The 19,249-nt window shown below is 41.6% G+C and overlaps 2 protein-coding genes across 2 annotated transcripts in view; one reads left to right on the top strand and one right to left on the bottom strand.

Annotated features, from left to right (window-relative positions):
- sec22a (SEC22 homolog A, vesicle trafficking protein) overlaps positions 1-1,395 on the top strand; it is an 11,940-nt gene extending 10,545 nt beyond the window's left edge. Inside the window, exons 5-6 of the mRNA XM_037686246.1 lie at positions 457-522; positions 783-1,395. Coding sequence (XP_037542174.1) covers positions 457-522; positions 783-983 — 267 coding nt within the window. The 3' untranslated portion in view covers positions 984-1,395. The remainder of the gene's footprint in view (positions 1-456; positions 523-782) is intronic.
- Positions 1,396-9,317: 7,922 nt separating this feature from the next.
- adcy5 (adenylate cyclase 5) overlaps positions 9,318-19,249 on the bottom strand; it is a gene marked incomplete at its 5' end in the record, with an annotated part of 29,876 nt that continues 19,944 nt past the window's right edge. Inside the window, 9 exon segments of the mRNA XM_037686786.1 lie at positions 9,318-9,499; positions 12,237-12,361; positions 12,565-12,769; positions 12,992-13,255; positions 15,683-15,815; positions 15,962-15,982; positions 16,087-16,271; positions 16,414-16,572; positions 16,698-16,814. Of these exon segments, the coding sequence (XP_037542714.1) occupies positions 9,371-9,499; positions 12,237-12,361; positions 12,565-12,769; positions 12,992-13,255; positions 15,683-15,815; positions 15,962-15,982; positions 16,087-16,271; positions 16,414-16,572; positions 16,698-16,814 (1,338 nt within the window).

Raw genomic sequence — 19,249 nt, forward strand, 5'->3', positions numbered from 1 at the left:
AAAGTACAGACAACATATAAAGTATAGACGACGTGTAAAGTATAGACGACATGTACAGTACAGACGTGTAAAATACAGACCACATGTAAAGTACAGACAACATGTAAAGTATGTAAAGTACAGACATGTAAAGTTTGTAAACTACAGACTACATGTAAAGTACAGACCATATGTAAAGTACAGACAACATGTAAAGTACAATAAAATGCAATTAAAATAAAGTAGTGTTATGAAACAATAAATCGAGGTGCTGTAGAACAAGGTAAAATACGACCTAAACGAATAATTTTTAAATGTGAGGGGGACACGGCCCTGTCACAAATAGCTAATGCGACGCCTATGAATCAAATATATATGTAAGCTACAGAATGATCCTGTTGTATAATGATTTGTCTGCATACAAATGACTTGTGTGAAATACGCCCTCTCTCTGTGTCCCTTCTTTCTTCTGTGTAGAACGATGACGAAGACTTTAATTATGTGATTGCCTTCTTCCTCGGCACAGCGGCCTGTCTGTATCAGGTAAGTGATCGTCTGCTGTAAGGCCGGCCCGTCTCCGGCTGACTAACCGCCCTGCACTTTACAGCTCAGCAGCTTGTCAGTTAGACAAACATCCGAAGCTCGGTGCCTTTCAGGCCAGAACCTCCTCTATAAAACATTTCCGTCAGCTCCTATTGTGCTGCTCCTGGTGCTAAACGGATAGATAGATAAGAAAAAGAGTTCTATAATGGGCTTTAAGACGTATTAGTGGTCAACATGTTGTTTGTTTTGCTCCTTTCCAGTGCTACCTGTTTGCCTATTTCTCTGTGTGGAGGAACAGTAAATCCTTCCTGGCGTTGGCGCTCATCTGTCTGTCCAACATGTATCTGTATGAACTGAGGAATGTTTGGCAGATCCTCTTCCATGTGGCCGTGGGGGCATTCATGACGCTGCAAATAAGACTGAGGCAACCACTGGGAAAAGCTCCAGACTACAATGTCTGACAGAAGGACTTTTCTTTAGATGTTTCACATCCTGGAAGTACCAGCAATGGTTCATGGGACAATGTGGACATAAGCAAGCTGTGGGGAAAAAGAGACCATGTCTCGTTTGGACGTGAAAGAGAAACTCTTCTCCAGGCTGAATCATTTATGGAGTTTACTGGATTGATTTTGGACCTGTCTACTCCACTACTGTGTGATGAAGATTTATAGGTTGTTCTAGTGGAGCCTCGGTTTAGGTCACAGTTCTGCGAGCAGGACGCCTCGGTTTGCAAACCTGCGCACACAATTAAGTACTGGAACGTTCCGGTACGATGTAGTGAAATACACACGTTGTGTTTGAAAAATGGTCCAGATTTCTCAAAAGTGCAAAAACGAACCTGCTCTTCAGCTCCAAAGTTAATATTTCCACTGTCCCAGGGGAGAAATGTGTTTCCTTCAGGTTTTAGTATAAATGAACTTGAATCTGCACATCTGGTGAGATCACAACAAAAACAGCTGCATTTCAGAGCAGGTGAGTCGACTAAACGCGATTAGCGTTTGTCCATTTCAGTGACGATAAAACATGATTGACGTGTCTGAAATACAGCTGCGGTTGTGTTCTCCGTGGTAAACAGAACTCAAATTTGCCAGAACCAGGTTTATTGACGCCCGTGTGAACATTTGACCAGATTAAATGTTAAATTAATCCTAAAATAAAGTAAAAGTCATTTTAAGCTACGAGTAAATGTTTGAGTAAAAGTTTTGTTTTTCTTCTGTTCATTTGAAATGCCACTTGAAATGTTTCACTTGTTTTCCACCCCTGTATCAAATTAAACGGATGTAATTTAAGGATTGAACGAAAGCAGCAGCAGCTGGAATAACCAGGTTTATGGATTACAGCTGTTTTGACTGACACGTGCATTTCAATTATAGAGCTAGAAGGAACAAAGTGTTTAATTAATGTCCTTTCACATTTTTAATCCCTTACAATTTAGAAATAGACTTTATGTTCTCAAAGTTTCCTGGCTGAAATAAATAAAAGCTGCCTCATTAAAAGTTTTTATTTTAAGATTTAAAATAAGACTACTGAATTTGATCAACTTGTTTGTGAATTTTCTGTTTAATAGCTTTCCATATTTAAAAACCTTCTGGAGTTCAAAGTTTTGGATGCACTCAGTCCGTTGTTTTAATCCTTGACTGCAAGTTTTTTTTTTTTTCCATAAAACATTTAATTTTAAGTATTTTGAACTCTGTTTAGTTTTAAAGTCACGAGTTCAGTTTGAACAAACTTGAGTGCTGCTCTTTTAAAAAGGTGGACATTTTGTGTCATCGGGGTGAAACTTGTGTTGCGTCACTGACACACGTCATATTACCTGATGAAGAAAGATTTGGAAAACAGTTTGCAGCTACCAAGTCATTACGATATTTGTTGTTAAACTTATAGAGACAAGCGGCCATGTGGGCAGAAACCGGCGCCATCAGAAACTGAATCTGTCTCGGCGTAATTTGAAATTAAATCCACTGGTTTGAAAATTAATTAATTTGCTTTGAAACTGTTTTGTTGTATTGAACATTAAGTTTGACTACTCTCATTTTCAGTTCTATAATTAAATTTCAATTCCGAGATTCAGTTTTTTGCGTCACACATCCGGGTCCTTGAGAAAGTCACGGAGTAATCGAACGCAGATCGACAGATTTACGTTTCACGTCAAACTTCCTTTATGGAACTGTAGGCGTGGGTTCAGTCTGAAGGAGGCGGTGGTGCAACAGAGTGGATGCAATCCACCGTAAAACACCAAAGAAGAAGAAGAACCTCCTTTACGGTGTGTTTTGAACTGGATCACAGCTCCTTCAGACTGAACCCTCGCCTACATTTTCGTAAAGGAAGTTGAAACACAAATCTGTCAATCTGCATTCGATTATTCTCAAAGACCCGGATGTGTGACACGAAAAACTGAATTTAGGAATTTCAATTGAATTACAGAACAGAAAATGAAAGTAGTCCAACTGAACGTTCCAAACAACGAAATTCAGCTTCAAACCCTTAAATTCAGTTTCAATTGAGTGAAATTCATTTTCCAACCAATGGATTTAATTTCAAATTACGCCGATACAGATTTATTCTGAGCGATTCAAATTCAGTTTGATGGCACGAGTTTCTGCCCATACTGTCAAGAACAAGTTATTAAAAGCTGACAACAAACTGAACGTTCCACCTTTTCCTTTTGTAATCACCCACTGACAACATTTTTTATTTTTCACATCTGACCCGACTTGGTTCACGTGGATATTTATTTTGAGACATAAAGATTTGTAAATATGTGTTGAATTTGTTTGCTTGTTTTTTATTCAGTGAGTCTTCCTGTCACAAGAATAGCGAACAGCCTCCTTCGACGCCTACGCTGCCTCAAGCACACGTCTGTGTTGCCGCCAGTAAAGATGCAAATCACTTTTGTTGAGAATAGTCAGCTGGAACATCTAAATATCTTCTGACCTCCTCAGTTCAGATGTTCTTCTGCCGTTTACGACTAATAAACCCAAACGTTTCACCCTCCGCCCGACTCAACTGCTACCACCAGATCCCTTATTTATTGGCTTTGACTGCCTTTGCTTCAGGACATTACATCATAATTGTTGACTTTGTGCTCCACTTTAACACGTTAAAGCAAAAAAGAAGGGTGGAGATTTGTTGCACGTCGTTACTGTTACGATTATTACTGGTGTGTGCCAAGACTGACATCCGTCTGCTTCACTGGAAGACGTTAGAGGTGAAACGGAAAAGGTTGATAGAGTCATGCAGCAGCGCAACTGTTGTCTGAGCTGGAGGAGGAAGGACGTTAACGAGTCATCCTCATGTGAGCCATCGGCGCCACACCCGTATGACCTCATGGCTGTTCTCACTGTGGCTCCAGCTTCTTGGATCTGGTCTGAATCGTACTCTAGGATTCTTCAACGTTCTCCTTCATGGATGTTACAGTCAACATGTTGACTGCACTTCATGACAAACAGTCAAACGCTGAGCTCCGATATATTTTAAAGCAGTGATGGAAATAAAGATTTGTTTAAAACGTCTTAAAAGAAGCAGGAGTCAGAAACTTTTGAAACAGACCTTACCGTTATGAGTATCTGATGAAAGGAGATGATTATAAGAAAGCTGGTCCGGTACATATTTTATGAGGCTGAACATCAAGTATCCTGATGCTGCTCAATGATCCAGGCAGAAAAATCTACAAAAGTAAAGTCAGGTCCTCTGGATGGATTCTTCTTGTTGAAACCTTTCATCTTTTATCCAAAGGACTTCTTCAGTCTGAGGAGCTGCATTAAACTCAGTCTTGTAAATAACACTTTCTCATAGTGGATCAACCAGTTTGTTGTTGACATCCAGAACTAGCTGTTCGCATGATGGAGGGCAGTCAGTCTTAACGACCGATCGTTAGTGCCAGAGGGCTGAGTGATACTAGCAATAACAGCGTTGTAAGAGGGGGCAGTTGGACACGGAGGCCTCCACTCGTTTAATGATGGACGAGTTCTCTTCACTAAGATGACCTCCTTCACTCCTCTCTCAAATCAACGTTCCTCTCTATCCAGGATGTGAACATCTTCATCCCTGAAAGAGTGACCGCTGGCCTGGAGATGAGTGTAGACCGCAGAGTCCTGCTGATGATGTTGTGAAGAGAAACCCGTCCATCATTAAACTGGTGCAGTCCTCCATGTCCAACTGTCCCCATCTATTAAAAAAAAAAAGTCCAGATGACCTGACAGAATTATTGGATTTGGTACCTGGATGATTGAGCATGAACTTTGTTATTGCTAGCATCACTCAGCCCTCTGTGAATAGCAAGCGGCCATCAGGGCACTAACGATCACTTGTTAGGCTGATGGTCCTCCATCATGTGAACAGCTGGTTCTGGATGTCACCAGCAAACTGGTTGATCCACCATGAGAAGGTGCTGTTTACAAGACTGAGTTTGTTGCAGCTCCTCAGACTGAAGAAGTCCTTTGGATAAAAGATGAAAGGTTTCAACAAAGAAGAATCCATCCAGGGGCCCTGACTCAACTTTTTTACATCAAGTTCAAGCATTCCCCATTGAAAGGAAACGGTAATCAGAGCTTTGGGGCAGCCTGGTTTGTTTTTTGAACCCTCCCCCCTTCAGTCAAATCCCATTTCCTGCGGAGCAACAAGCAACAGATTGCTTCAAGGTTCAGAGGCAGCACGTTCCAGGCACCACACGAGGAGCTATTGTTAGGATTAGTGTCTTTTTGTGTTCGCCTCATTGTGCTTTTCTACCTGTGGGTTCCTGAACCTGATTTTTTCCTCCCTCAGCAGGAATCATTCAACATTTTTAGATGCATTTGATGTTGACTACCAACACCTTCCTTTTGTCCTCTGCAGGCACTGAACAACGCTGACCATGAGACAGTTATTTGACTGATATTATTAGTGTTGTGATGAACTAACAGACGAGTATCTTGCGTTTCAGGCTTCACATCATGTAGAAAAGTAGTTCATGGTTAAAGGAAGTGATGGAGCACTCCTGCCATCTGTTGGCGAGCTACAGAACAGATTTAAAACCGTTCGGATTATTGAAGGCATCTGGAGAACATGTTTTTCTTTATGAATCTGCAGCTTTGCTGTTCTGGGTTCAGTTTGTATCGGTCTGGATCCACCGGTGAGCAGTCAGCACGAGCACAACATGCAAGAAGAACAGACGATGTAATTATTCGAACCATCTCAGCAGTTTATTTCACTGTGAAAGAGAAAAACGTGGTTTGCTCCGTGGAGCTGGTTCATTTGCAGACGTCGGAGGCCCCAGGAGGAAATTTATAACGGCAGAAATAAAAAGCAGGTGAGCTTTTCTCACGGTTACATAAACTAGTCGTACAGTAAATTAACTGATTCAGGTCTGCTCTGCACTGTGTAATCTGTCATGGAGCATGCCTGTAGGTGCAACTGGTACAGTGTTTTTGTGGAAATAAACCAATGCAGGTCCGTTCTTCAGAAGTTTGACACAAACATGGGAGATTTTTTTTCTTTTTTCTCTCTTTAACACAAAAAGTTACAACTAACCCAACAGGAATTAAAAGACGAGGCTGGTGCAAATTACTTTTTTTTTTCTTGCTGTCAGCTAAATCTCCCAAGAAGACCCAGTGTTTCTAGAAACACCTCCAAGGTTCAAACTGCTGTCCAGAAATATCAGCGATCGAAGCCCATCGCTGTTCCTGAACTGTCACTGATGCAACTTTTAACTAGTTTATTCTTCTGGATGTATGTGCACTAGTATGTAAAGTCCATGTTTGTATGTTCTCAGGATGATGTCCAACACTAAACAGAGTTCTGGGGATTTCTGGTGAGGCGTAAAATGAATAAATTGTAAATGTATATTAATGTGTCGCATTACCATGAAACGCTCACGTTCACTTCAGTGTTGTAAACATTTATACTTAAAGAGCCCATTTACCTTTATTAAGCATAAAGTTAATCGTTTGAAAAAGGTTGATTTGTTTTTAAAAAAAGTCTAAATTCTGCTTTATTATTAAAATTATTTGTTTCCAAAAGTATCCATCCATTATCTTTGACCCACTTCTTCCATTTCGGGTTGTGGGGGTCACTGGTGCCCATAGCCAGCGAGAGGTAGAGCTGTCATTTCTAACCCGAACCCGGAGCCTGGTCCGGCCCGACCCGAATTAGGGCCGGGCCGGACCATAATAATGTGCGGGCCGGTGTCGGGCTTTTGATTGCGTCAGCGGACGAGCACGGCTGATGAGCCAATTATATGGCAAAATGGCTTGCCATACTATCACCAGCAGCACGCGGTCATTTGACTGCGAGCTGACCGGCCGGTTGAAAGAAGTAAAATAAAGTTTAGTTAAAGTAAAGAAAGACGTTCAAACAAATGAGACATCTTTGTTCTTTCCTTTAGAAGGTCGTGGTGTCATTTAAAAAGATTCAGCTGCACTCAGCAGATGCACGCGGCCGATGACCCAAACAGGCGAGATCCCAAAATATCCGACATGTCAGAGCATGGTCCGTGTCTGAATAATGCAGACTGCAGGCAGAAGCAGGGATTTAATGAACTTTGATGGTCAAGAAAGGACAAACGCCTGCTCAGCTCCGATCTTCTGTATTCGGGTTTGGACCTGTAATTACTGTTAATTCATCAGAAATGATGGGGCTGTGTCAGGTCAGATTTTTTTGGGCCCTAATCCACCACAGGGACACATGGAGACAAATGAGACAACCATTCTCTCTCTCACCTAGGGACAATTCAGAGTTACCAGTCAGCCTAACATGCATGTTTTTAGTCTGTGGGAGGAAACTGGAGTACCTGGAGAAAACCCAAAAGCACGGAGAGAACATGCAAACTCCACCCAGAAAGGTCCCGGGCTGGGATTTGAACCGGTGACCTCACTGAGAGGCAACAGCTCTACTAACTGCGCCACCGTGCCGCCTGTTTCCAAACCAGTCTCAAAATGTTGACACTATTTTTGTATTTTAATTTGACTTTATGTGAATTTCTTACTGTTTGAAAGTTTGCGGGTTCAATTTTTGATTCAGCGCCTAAAAGTGAACTGTGGTCGACCCACTGAGCCACTGAGCAGCAGCACGACTCAGGCTGGTCAGATTTACGGCTGATGGATCACAACGTTGGCGCTCCTCTGAATTTCAATTCCACCTACTCCTTCAGTTATTTTAAATTATTATGGTTGGAAATGTATTAATTTTTGACAAATGTTTAAAATTGAAAAATGCACCCAGGATTTAAATCGAAGCCCAGGCTGTAATTGATTTATTAAAAGACTAAAAAACTAAAAACTATCCTGGAACTCAACTGTTTATTTTCATAGTTGTATTTTCTTGGTGATGCGTTATATTTTACATTTCTTACAGGAAATCTGAGCGATAGATTACATTTGTTCATTTTGGGCCTTTTCTGAGTTTTACTGACAGTAAGAAAAATAAAATGCTGGTTTTATTACGTTTCAGGCTGCAGTTTTCTGTATTCCCGGGGGAAACCTGACGCTGTCCAGACATGTTTTTTTTTTTCCTGTACTCTGAATCGTCAAAAACAAATGAAACCAGCCGTAATATTTGGTTTTCACTGCAGTACGAAAGCTCAAGTTTGTGTAATAACCTGCTGAGTAATGTAATACTGAAGACAAAAAATAAACAGCAGATAAAAGTGCACATTTCCACGTGTTCATCTGTCTGCAAACACGGATGATCATTATTGTCACTAGAGTCCGTATTAAAGGCCTCGTCGGAGATCACTGACATTCATTGGGTCGCACCGTCTGCCTGAGCAAACGAAGGGCCTGTGGAGGAGTGCACGAGGACGTGGACGACTCAAAGCGCTGCAGTGCAAAATGGCTTTTGAGCACCAAGGCTGACGTATTTCAGTCCTTCAGTGTGTCCTTCAAACTGCGCCTTCGCTCAGCGAGCCGTCTTTAACGTGAGACTGAAACACAAACAGATCAGCAGCAGCCTCTGATCAGCCAAAAACAAGTTCCTACGGATTGAAAAATATATTTTCCATTTGTTGGGAAAAGAAAAAATGGAGACTCCGAAGTGTCGATCTGCTTTAGTTGAAAAAATAGTTGTGTGACGCTAAGATTAGGCAACACCAGTGAAGACTTCTGCCGTTCGCATTAGTATGTACATCTGTAGTTTATAGAGCTCTGGATGTAGAAAATATAGAATCTTAAAATATCCTATAGGGTTTGTGTTCTGAAGTCAAAATACAAAACTTTCAGATTAGAAAAACAATTCTCTGACATCCTCTTTGTGTTGCAGATGTGTTTATATGCCGATGACACTGTTGTGTGATTCTACCAGGAAGCTTCAGTCAAACACTGTGCCGCGCTTTCTTTAAATAATCCCATTACTGCTCTTCCAATAATCTGTTACTGATGCAGTTTGATATAAGGACAAGTAGTGCTGGTTTGGTGTCCACACTTGAGATTCGTACCTGTACCACGACAACATGACAAACGTTACAAACGGATCATAAAATCCTTCACACGTAAACCATCAACAAGTTTGTGTGTATAGTCAGCAGGAGAAAGGCAGAGGATGGGAGGCGACAGTCTTTGCACATTTGTCCAAGAATCCTTCAAACCTGGCAGGTTGAACTCATCGAGTTTCAAACGGAGTTCATTCTTTAGGACCAAGCTGGTCACAACTGTCCTCACGTTCTGATCTTTGGTCTAAAAGGCAGAGTCGAGCAGACGTTCCGTCAGCCGTTCACGAGCTTCTTCCTGCTCACGCTGAGCTTTGGGATGAATCCTCTCAATCTTCAGGCTGTGAGGGAAAAGGCTCGAGTCTGCCAGGAAGCTATCAGAGGTCTGCAGGCCGGCTCGTTAGATGAAAGGTTGCACAACTTTTGCATGCGTCTGTCACTGAGTAAAGGTTAACTGCTGGGCGGTCCACCAGTGAGAAAATACGTCATCATCTCTCCTTTGCCTTTGACGGTAACGACGCCTCTGTATTCCAGTGTGTAGTTATACGAGCTCAGTACGTGGTAAAGATCTGTGGTCACCTGCAGGCAGACACAATCACGTTGTTTTAATGTTTTTACAAGAAACATTTTGTAATAACTGACTTGATCCCGTGTTCATTTAAAAACGCACGGCCAGAAAGACCGTGGAAACAAGAAATATGCATACTGTACTTTTCGAACTATAATGCGCATTAGGCAAACTTTATTCAACTCATTCACAATTCGGCCTGTCGCGATAAACAATAAATCAATTAATCGCATGATAAATGAAAATTATCAACCTCGTTTTCATTTATCAGCTTTATCGTTTCTTCGTGTCTCTCTCTTTCTACTGAAGACACTGGATGACAACAGGCTCAACTCCAGTGTTCTTCAATGACCCCTCCACTTTTATTTTCTCTTTAAAATCTTTTTTAACCGTCCAAAATCTCGTATTTGGATCGTTAAAAGCAGCTAAGCTACGAGCTACGCTAACAGGCTGACCTCAGGGAAAAAACCTCTGTCTTGCAGAAGCTCCAGAATTCACGGTTGAAACCCGTGCCTTCGTCTAAAAAGTTTTTTTTTTTCTGCTAAAAGAAGCTGAGAACTTGTTTACTGGTTAAAAAAAAAAGCTCAGTGTGAAAAATGCTAAAGAGCTCAAACCACACAGAGCGTCCACCATTTTGAGAACCAAAAAACAGGAAAGAGAGACAGCCCATGTCACGTCAAGGGGCCTCCCTCCCATTTTTCTTAGAGACATGCTGCTCGCTCCCTCACTATCCATCCTTTAGTTCAAACAGTCTTCTACTGCCATCCAGTGGTCAAAAAAGGTACTACACACAAAATTAACCAACATATCTTCTTAAATTTGACAATTACTAATTATTGTCAAATTTCAAACAATATTATCGTTTATCGCAATAATTTCTGAGACAATTAATCGCCCAGCAAAATGTGTTATCGTGACAGGCCTATTCACAATAATTCTCAAAACTGTTCAGTTGCGCCACATAAAATCGGTTCGAAGTCAGTAAGCACAACCAGAAGTAATACATAAGGTGCACTGGATTATAAGGCACTCTGTAGATTTTTGAGAACATTAAAGGAGTTTAAGCGCCTTATAGTCCGAAAAATACGGTACTTTTTGAATTTTGAGTTGGTTTGTTAAATTTTGTCAAAGTTTCTTTATTTGTCATTCGCACTGGTACATGTGGTGGAACGAAATTGTGTACGCAGGGTCCCAGTTACATCCAACTAAAGTATAAATTGTAAAGAAAAACAGTAAAAAGATCTAAGATATGAACTAAGAAATACACTAAGCACTAATTGTACAAAAACAATATGCCTAAGATTTAAACCAAGAATTTAAAAAAGAACAAGGTGCCTGCAGAAAAGGCAAAAGTTTCTTTAAACTTTCCTTTTTTAGGAGCTTAAAAATCCCATTTATCCCAGTTTAGGTCCACTATTGGCTCCTTTTAAATTTGCAATAAATAAATAAAATTTAAAATCTTGGTTGTGATATGGCACCTACGTAAATAAAGTGAACTGAAGACAAAATGACTGGGCCACTCATCTGAAGAAAACAAATTAACTTGAATCATTTAGCAAATTTACAAAAGGACAAAAATAAAAGTTTTTCTTGTGGTACAGATAATGTATTATGTTTTTACAAATCATCATTTTTATAAATAAACTGTATAAAGTTTTATGATCTTGTTTTTTAAGTGCAGTGAGGACAGGTTATGAATATAAAAAAAAGTTTTACATCTAAGGTTCAGAATAGAATTTCATATCTAATGGACAACAAACACTTTTTATAACTTTTTAATATAATTTAAATAGATCTTTCTATGTTCAGGAGATACGTGAGGGTTAGTTTTGCGCATAGCTACTTAGGTTTTGACCAAAATCTAACTACAATTTAATAAAAAGAATAAAAATCCCTCCAATCCCATTTGAATTTGGATTAGATCTGTGTTAAATTAAATTCTCACTTCCTGGTCGGATTCGCTCAGCTCAGCTGCGAGGTTCAAGAACTTCATCTGTACCTGTCCGTGAGCGTCTGGCAGAGCTTTCTGCAGATGATCGTGTGCAGCCCAGACTTTTTGTGAGTTTGTGGTTCGGATGTGGCCCTAAACACACAACACTCTAACAAGTCTGTAAATTACAAGGTTGTTGGTCTGAAGAATTGTTACGAGGATTTACATTTGGTAAGTTATCCAAGTTGGACCACAGAGACAGAAAAGGTCCGTTTACTAGTGGAAAGTCTCCTGAAGGTTTTTCTTTAGACTTTTAAGTGAACAGTGGTCTCAAAACTAATTCTAACCCAGTATCCATCCATCCATTATCTTTACTCGCTTCTTCCTTCTTGGGTCGTGGGGGTCACTGGTGCCCATGTCCAGCAGTCACTGTGTGAGAGGCGGGGGGGACACCTGGACTAGAGCTGCCAATTCTAACCCAGAGCCCGACCCGGGTTAGGACCGGGCCATAATAACGTGCTTAATGTGCAAGTCAGGCCGGTGTTGGGCTTTTGACTGTGTCAGCGGACGTACGCGGCTGACGATCCAATTATATAGCAACATGGCTTGCCATACAAGCCGTACATGGCCATTTGACCACACGCTGACCGGCTGGTTGAAAGAAGTTTAAAAAAAAAAGTTCAGTTATGCTTCAGATGGACTACTGCCAGCGATCCAAAGCCCAAATGGCTGATGTAAACAAGGTTAAGTCAGGTCCTCTGGACAAGACTCTGTCCAGAGGACCTGACTTAACCTTGTTAGATGTTGAATGGCGTTACCTGAATCCTCTCTGGGACGCCTGTGCTGTCCATGCGACTTGCTACGTTCACCGTGTTCCCCCAGATGTCGTACTGAGGCTTCCTGGCTCCGATTACCCCGGCAACCACCGGACCAATGTTCAGGCCTGTGAAACATATCATGCAGTAATAATTAGTTACATCGCAAGTTGTGCACAACGGCACTTGGAGAATGGTTGGCATAAAATGTGCACCGTGTGTCACAAATACGGTCTTCAGTCAACGTGGCAACTGATCGTCTCTTTCTTCCACGATTGAACAGATATCTTTATTAGCTTCTGTTTTAGTGCAGAGCAGTGTTGTCGCCCACCTATTTTCATCTTGAAGTTGTTAAAGGAGTGTTCATTGATGTATTTCATCTGGTCCATCATCCTCATGGCATAATCAGCCAGCGCGCGGATGTGCGAACGTCCAACTTTGTCGTACGTGGAGTCGTTGAGGCCCGAGGCTGCCATGTAGGTGGAGCCGATGGTCTTAATCTTCTCCAGCTGGCGGAACTGGTCTTCACTAATAATCTAATGATGGTAGGAGAGGAGAGATTAGAGCAGCCAGCTATTGTAGGGTTTGGGTAAGGTTATCTAGAACTTCAGGATAAACCTCACAACTCTTCATTCTGGTACTTTTCCATAACATGGATGGAAAAACACGAGGTTAATAAAAACAGGGAGAAACCTCCACTCATGCTAAGCCATAAATTCTCATTCTAACAAACAAACATGTGCACGCATACTGCTGACCTCGTCAAAGTCAGCAATGATTTCATTAAGAAGCCGCAGACACTCCACTCCTTCGTTGTTGGCCTCCAGCTCCACGTAGAATTCGGAGAAGTTGCTGATGGAAGCGAACATGACTGCAACGCACTCGCAGGACTGGTAGTAGAGCTCGTCGTTGCGCCGTTCTTGCTGCAGGAAGTGGGCGGCCACGTCTTTGGGCAGGATGTTGTGGAGCAGACGCCGGTTGTAGGCCTGAAGCTCCTCCATCTCCTCCTTCTCCTCTGTGGCCTGAATAGTCCAGATTGAGGATTTATACTGATGAGGAGTCGCCCACCAACAATATAAACGTTCTCAAATAAAATGAACGAGCATGAACTTTAGCACAGCTGTCAGAGGTCCTTAATATCACGGTGGCTATTGATCCAATGTGTTTTACTGTGGAGCAGGTCAGTTAGTAGATAATGCATCCGATGACCATAATGTTATGAAGAGCCAAAAGTCTGAGTCACGGACAACGAACACCTGGAGGTGCTTAATTTGTAAACCAAACGATGCCAGAACGCAAATAGCAGGGGTGGGGGGTCCTCTCCCTAAAATATTTGAATAAAGTAGATGCCATTTCCTACGTTCTAGTGTATTTTAATGGGTTGTTGAACATCTATGTTTACCTACATTTGATTCAATAACTATTTTAGAGAGCAACAAGAAGTAACCTGACCAACAGCTCTCCTTATGTGAATAGAGCACGCTCCACTTCTCTCAAGCATCCTTACTCCTGCTCCAGTATTTCCATTGCCACTGTGTTCATGTGCTTCAGTTCTTGGTTGTTTAATTGTACAATCAATACTTATTTAAATGAAAGTAACTGGACTCTCTTTTAGACATTTTGATTGCTGTCATTTTGACAAATTGACGCCTTTGTTTTGATACGTGATGTATGTAGCATGATTAGCCATCAAACATTTCTCTCATACTTTAATGAATAATCAAAATTTATTAATGACCCACTTTAACTGTAAAACTGATTTGCAATTTAGTTGTGCTGTTTAATTATATTTTTGTGTTTTTAAATCAATTGCTCATAATTGAACTTTTAGGGGCGGAGATTTTTTTAAGGGTAGAAGCAGAAATGCTACTTGAAGGGGCAGATCTGATGTGATATTAGGAAGCTCGTAAGTGGCTGTTGTGTTTAAAATTAGTGTTTATGTAATTATTTTCAGATTGCATATCCAATATAGGTTCTAATTGTTCAAGGCAGTCACATTTGTTCATAAGTTTATTATTAGTAAGCCAGAGAGTTACCAGATCCAACAAACAGTTACCAGAACGCACCTTGTCAAAATAAGAGCGTTCCCGGATCCTGTTCCGGCAGGATCCGGCTCAAATTAAGCCCGTGGTGTCTGGCACTGGGACAAACGCAGAAGGTTTTTCAGACCCTGCTGATGTTTGGGGAGTTCTTGATTCATTGAACTTGTTTCCCACAGATGTCGTCTGACACTTTGGTGCAAGTTTTTCCAGAGTTTGTGTTGTAAAAGTTGGTATTCCCTTTACTTGACTGTATGAGTGAGTGATGTTTAATCTTTAAAATGATTTGGGACAAAGCGTAATAATGAAAAAAAAATCACTCAGCAGGAAGATTAAAAGAAATGAACAATGGATGTTTGCCCATATTTGAACGAGGTATTAATCATTCAATTAGAAGAAACCACCCAAACTCATGTAAACAACTGCCAGGACTAGAAGCTCAAAGATCAAGGTGACATGATTTACTCCTGAAAGCTGGTGGGAATTGCATTTCTGAAAAAGAAACAGAAGAAGAGCAGCAATCAGCTGCACTGATGTCATGGAAGGGCAGGCTCCATGCTCTCTTCCAGGGATGAGTCAGACGTTACTTCTTTAAAAAAGTGGTCAAAGTGTTTAAAGTCCTGATGTTGTTTTTTTACATTCAGAATACAAAACCTTATGATTACAGAACATTTCAACAAAAAGAGGCTAACAAGTAGAACCTTACGTTATAGATGAGACACGTCCTCACTGTGCATCGTGGTTTGGGGACACCTAGGACAGTCTGAGGACGAGCGGGGATGGAGGACGCAGTGACCAACCACTGATTCAATCAAGGACCCATTTTTAAACTGACTTAGTGACAACAAGAAAGCGTGCCATGAGCATGATTCCTCCCTGAACCAGGAAGAAATCAGTTTGAACTAAGTCAGACTCGTTCAAACCTGAAGCTCAAAGTGAAACGACGACCATCTCTCTGCCTCTTTGGTCCTTGTTCTTGGTGGTAGAAGGTCATATTTAGATCGTGCAGCAAGGCCACCTGCAGCTGTGACTGCAAACTGTGAAAATCACTCCTGCTGGACTGGATCGGTGTCTGTGCTGGCATATGTTTAGCACTTGTGAATCGGAGCAGGGGGCAAATGATGCACAAGATGGAACGCTGACAAAAAAAAAACCCAACGTGTTTTGATCTCATTATTTTAGGTGTAATGCACAGAAAGGTGGAACCATATGATGGAAAAATGTAGCTTGTTAGTTAAACTGCAGGAAACTATGAAAATTAATGCCATAAAAAGTAGTCCCTTAATGCAAACGTATGTTCAAATCTACATGCTACAAGCCATGACGTGGCACATAACACTAATGGTTGTCCTAAAGAGTGCGTTGGAATGACACCTGAACAGAATGGACCAGCTGTGCGCGCACACAGACCTGCAGCTTCCACAGGAAGTCGAGCCTGGCTGTGGACTCCACCTGCTGGGCGTGAAGGTAAAGGGCGAGGACGAACACTGTGATCACCACAGGGGTCATGATCTTCAGAGGAACCTTGGTGTCCACCACACAGCTGGAGAGATGCCACACGAAAATAAAGATATCCGTCAAGGACTGTGACACAAACAAGCCGCCTGGCTAACGTTGGCATGCGTCGCCATTACAGTTCCATTAGTGTGGTAATGATGTTTAAAAAGAGCTGTGATGAGACCGTCTCACCTTGTCCCATTTATGTGCTCGCTGTGAGGGGGGAGGACAGAGAAGAGCTGATCAGTGGTGAGGACATCCAGGATGGGTAAACAATTTACTCAGGAACTGTGGAACAAGAGGACGGAGGGACTCACTCAAAGCTGACGGCGTTGGCCATGACCAGCAGGTCCTGATTGTCAAAGAGATGCACTTTGGGCACCTCCATGATGAGGAGGTAGAGCAGCTCGATGCAAAGCATGAGGAAGAGTTTCCCGATGCTGCTGACCTGCAGGAAGACTGAGCAGGCCAGCAGGCTCAGCAGCACGCAGGAAGTAAAGTACTAAAGTGGGAAACATACAGAGAGGGACTTTATTCCAGGTTTCGTGATCACGCTTTACGGTACGAAGCTGTTCGGACAGAATGAATCTACAAAACATCTGATCGTACCGTTAACAGGAGCATATGTGAAGGTAAATTTGCACCTCAGGAAAGCTGCAGACGAGGGCGTCCTCTTCACAGCGGCTGTGCTGGGAGTCCAGGCTGAGGTTGAGCGAGGCGGCGTGGCAGGCGTTCACCCTGTCCAGGCTCACGTTGAGCTCCGACGTGATGCAGCGCCGCAGGTCCCGACTGCTGCAGGTGAACTGAGCCACGTCAGTTGTTGGTGAGCGGACAGAGGATTAACAGGTTTCACAAACTTTGTCCTCAGCTTCAGCGACGGTGAGCACACGAGCAGCTTTGCTTTGGATTGCGTTCGTGAGAAACTTACAATATTGATGAAAGCAGAGAGAAAGACGATGACGGTGGTGAAGACGCCGACTAAGGTGCTGTTGAGTCTGGACTGGACTATTGTCTTGGAGAGACTCTGAAGTGGGACTGGGAAGATCTGAGAGGACACGGACAGAAAAATGTCACTTCTGATTACCGTATTTTCCAGCCTATAAGTCGCATCTGTCCAAATACGTCTAATAAAGTGGAAAAATCCATAAATACATCATTTCGCCATATAAGTCACATCTAATATGCGTGCACAGGAGGACTTTAACAAGAATTTAACAAGACAACAACCTAAAAACAATTATTTGTTTGCTTGAAATTATAGTAAATGTGTGTCTCAGTCTAACTTTTACTTAATAAAAGGACTTTAATGGTCAAATCAGCTGCATTTCAGAAGTATTTGTTGCCTCGGTGCTCCGGAAGCGCAAAGACGGAGGAAATCAGGGAGGAGGAACGCTGCGCATTTCTTTGAAATTTAGCAAGTTTATCACCTAAAACAATTATTTGTTTACTCGACTTTATAGCAAAGATGTTTTCTCAGCTGAACTTTTACTTAATAAATGCACTTCAATGGTCAAATCAGCTGCATGTCTCCGGGGCGGTGCAGAGAAATTAAGCTGATTTGACGGTTGCTCCAGGAGAACTGGACGAAGGTGGCAGGCTATGGCAAGTTGATTGTGTCATTAATAGCCACTTTTACCTATAACATGACACAACGGCATGCCGTACTACTCGAGCGCCATCTAGCGGCTGAAAGTGGTAGTGTTCAATATTTTTAGTCAGAATGAATGAAAAAGAAATTGTCAAAAATTGGTTTAAAATACGGAAAACATCTATAAATATGTCGCAGGGCATGAAAATTAGGCAAAACTTATAGCCCGGAAAATACAGTAGTTATTTTAAATTCAGCTGCCTTGTCTTGTTGCTTTGAATAATAAAAAATAATGTTTAAAATTTACACTTTATACATACGAAACAATGAAATGTAGAAAGGAAACATAAAAATACATGGTAGATTATTACTTTAGATCCAACAATGAACTTATTACTCGTTAATAAATATGCTTAATAATAATACATTTTATGCACACTATGTTTTAATAGTATCAATCTTTTTTTTTTAACAAAGAGAAGGGAATCAAAAACAGGAGGATCAAGAGGAACAAAGCAAATTAAATATGGCAATTTGTTTTAAAATAGGAAAGAAAGATTTTTGTGATACATGAAGCAGAGAAACGTAATAAACAACGCAAAATAGATTCAATCAAATCATCTGGACAGTTTCTTTTTGGGAGAAACGTTTCGTCTTTCATCCAAAGGACTTCCTCAGTCTGCGGCCTGACACCTCCTGGATGCGTTTCAAGCCAGCCTCCTGTTGAATGTTTTCCAGAGCTGTTAAAGTGTGTGTGTGTGTGTGGGGGGGGGGGGGGGGGTTGAAAACCATATCATTGTTTTTGATCTGCTGAACGCACTTTCCACTCATGGTTTGACACCTAAACACAACAAATCAACATTTGTCACAGACGATGCTGAAACGCTGCAGGGTTGACTCTGCAGCAGCCGTCCTGCAGGTTCTGCTCAGCTCATGTTGGCGAAACGTTTTAGGAAATCAAGATCATTTTGTGTTTTTTCAGGTGTGATTATTTTTATAATCTCGCCCGTCAGATATGTTAAATTTATCTCATCCAGAACGAGGACCTGGTGGAATGAAAAGCATTTCTTTAAGGAATGATTCTCACCCGCCGACTTGTGTGCTAAAGTTTTAAACAAAGCTCCTAAGCAGTTAATGCCATGTGTTGGGGCGACGCTCAGCTACTACCACGCCATATTTTAGCTCAATATCTAAACAGAGCGCTGCATATGGTACATTATCTGCCTGTCAACAAAATATCATACAGCAGTATAGAAATCTATAACAATGGCACAAACAAGCAAACACCTTATATCAAATTTGACCTTGATTTGTGACCTTGATCTTGGGGCTATTAAAGATTATGCGACGCAATGTCTAGTGGTGGTACAAATAAATTTTATTAAATTATGTTAAACGAGTCAGAAGTTATGGACAAAACGAGAGAAAGTTTACAGACGGACAGAATCGGTACTTCCGTCTTTGGACAGGCGCACGAGTCGTTTCTGTGTTTTCTAAGGTCCAAGTCGATTAATTTACATCCACTAACTGCTTTCTGAAACTTTCATTAAATACCATCTACTGGTTCATGAGATATTTTCCTAACACACTCAGACAAATAGACGCGCGCGCAGGCTATTACACGAGGACCGCCTTTTATGGAGGCAGGTCATAATAAAACGAGAGATGAAAGTGAAGACGCGGTCATGGAAAAAAGAGATTCCCAAAACAACCAGGTGTGAGTTTCATCAGATTTATTTACAAAGCTTTGGAGAACAACCACAAGATCAACACTTGCACCTGTCTGAGGCTCTGGCCCACTCTCACTTCCTGAACTAAAAAAAATCAGTTTTGTAGAACTTAGAGCTGCCCCCCCCCCCCCCCCCCCCCCCCCCCCCCCCCCCCCCACCCCA

This window comes from Nematolebias whitei, chromosome 13 (genome assembly GCF_014905685.2).
Source record: "Nematolebias whitei isolate Nwh7 chromosome 13, NemWhi1, whole genome shotgun sequence".
In the NCBI taxonomy this organism is placed as follows: Eukaryota; Metazoa; Chordata; class Actinopteri; order Cyprinodontiformes; family Rivulidae; genus Nematolebias; species Nematolebias whitei.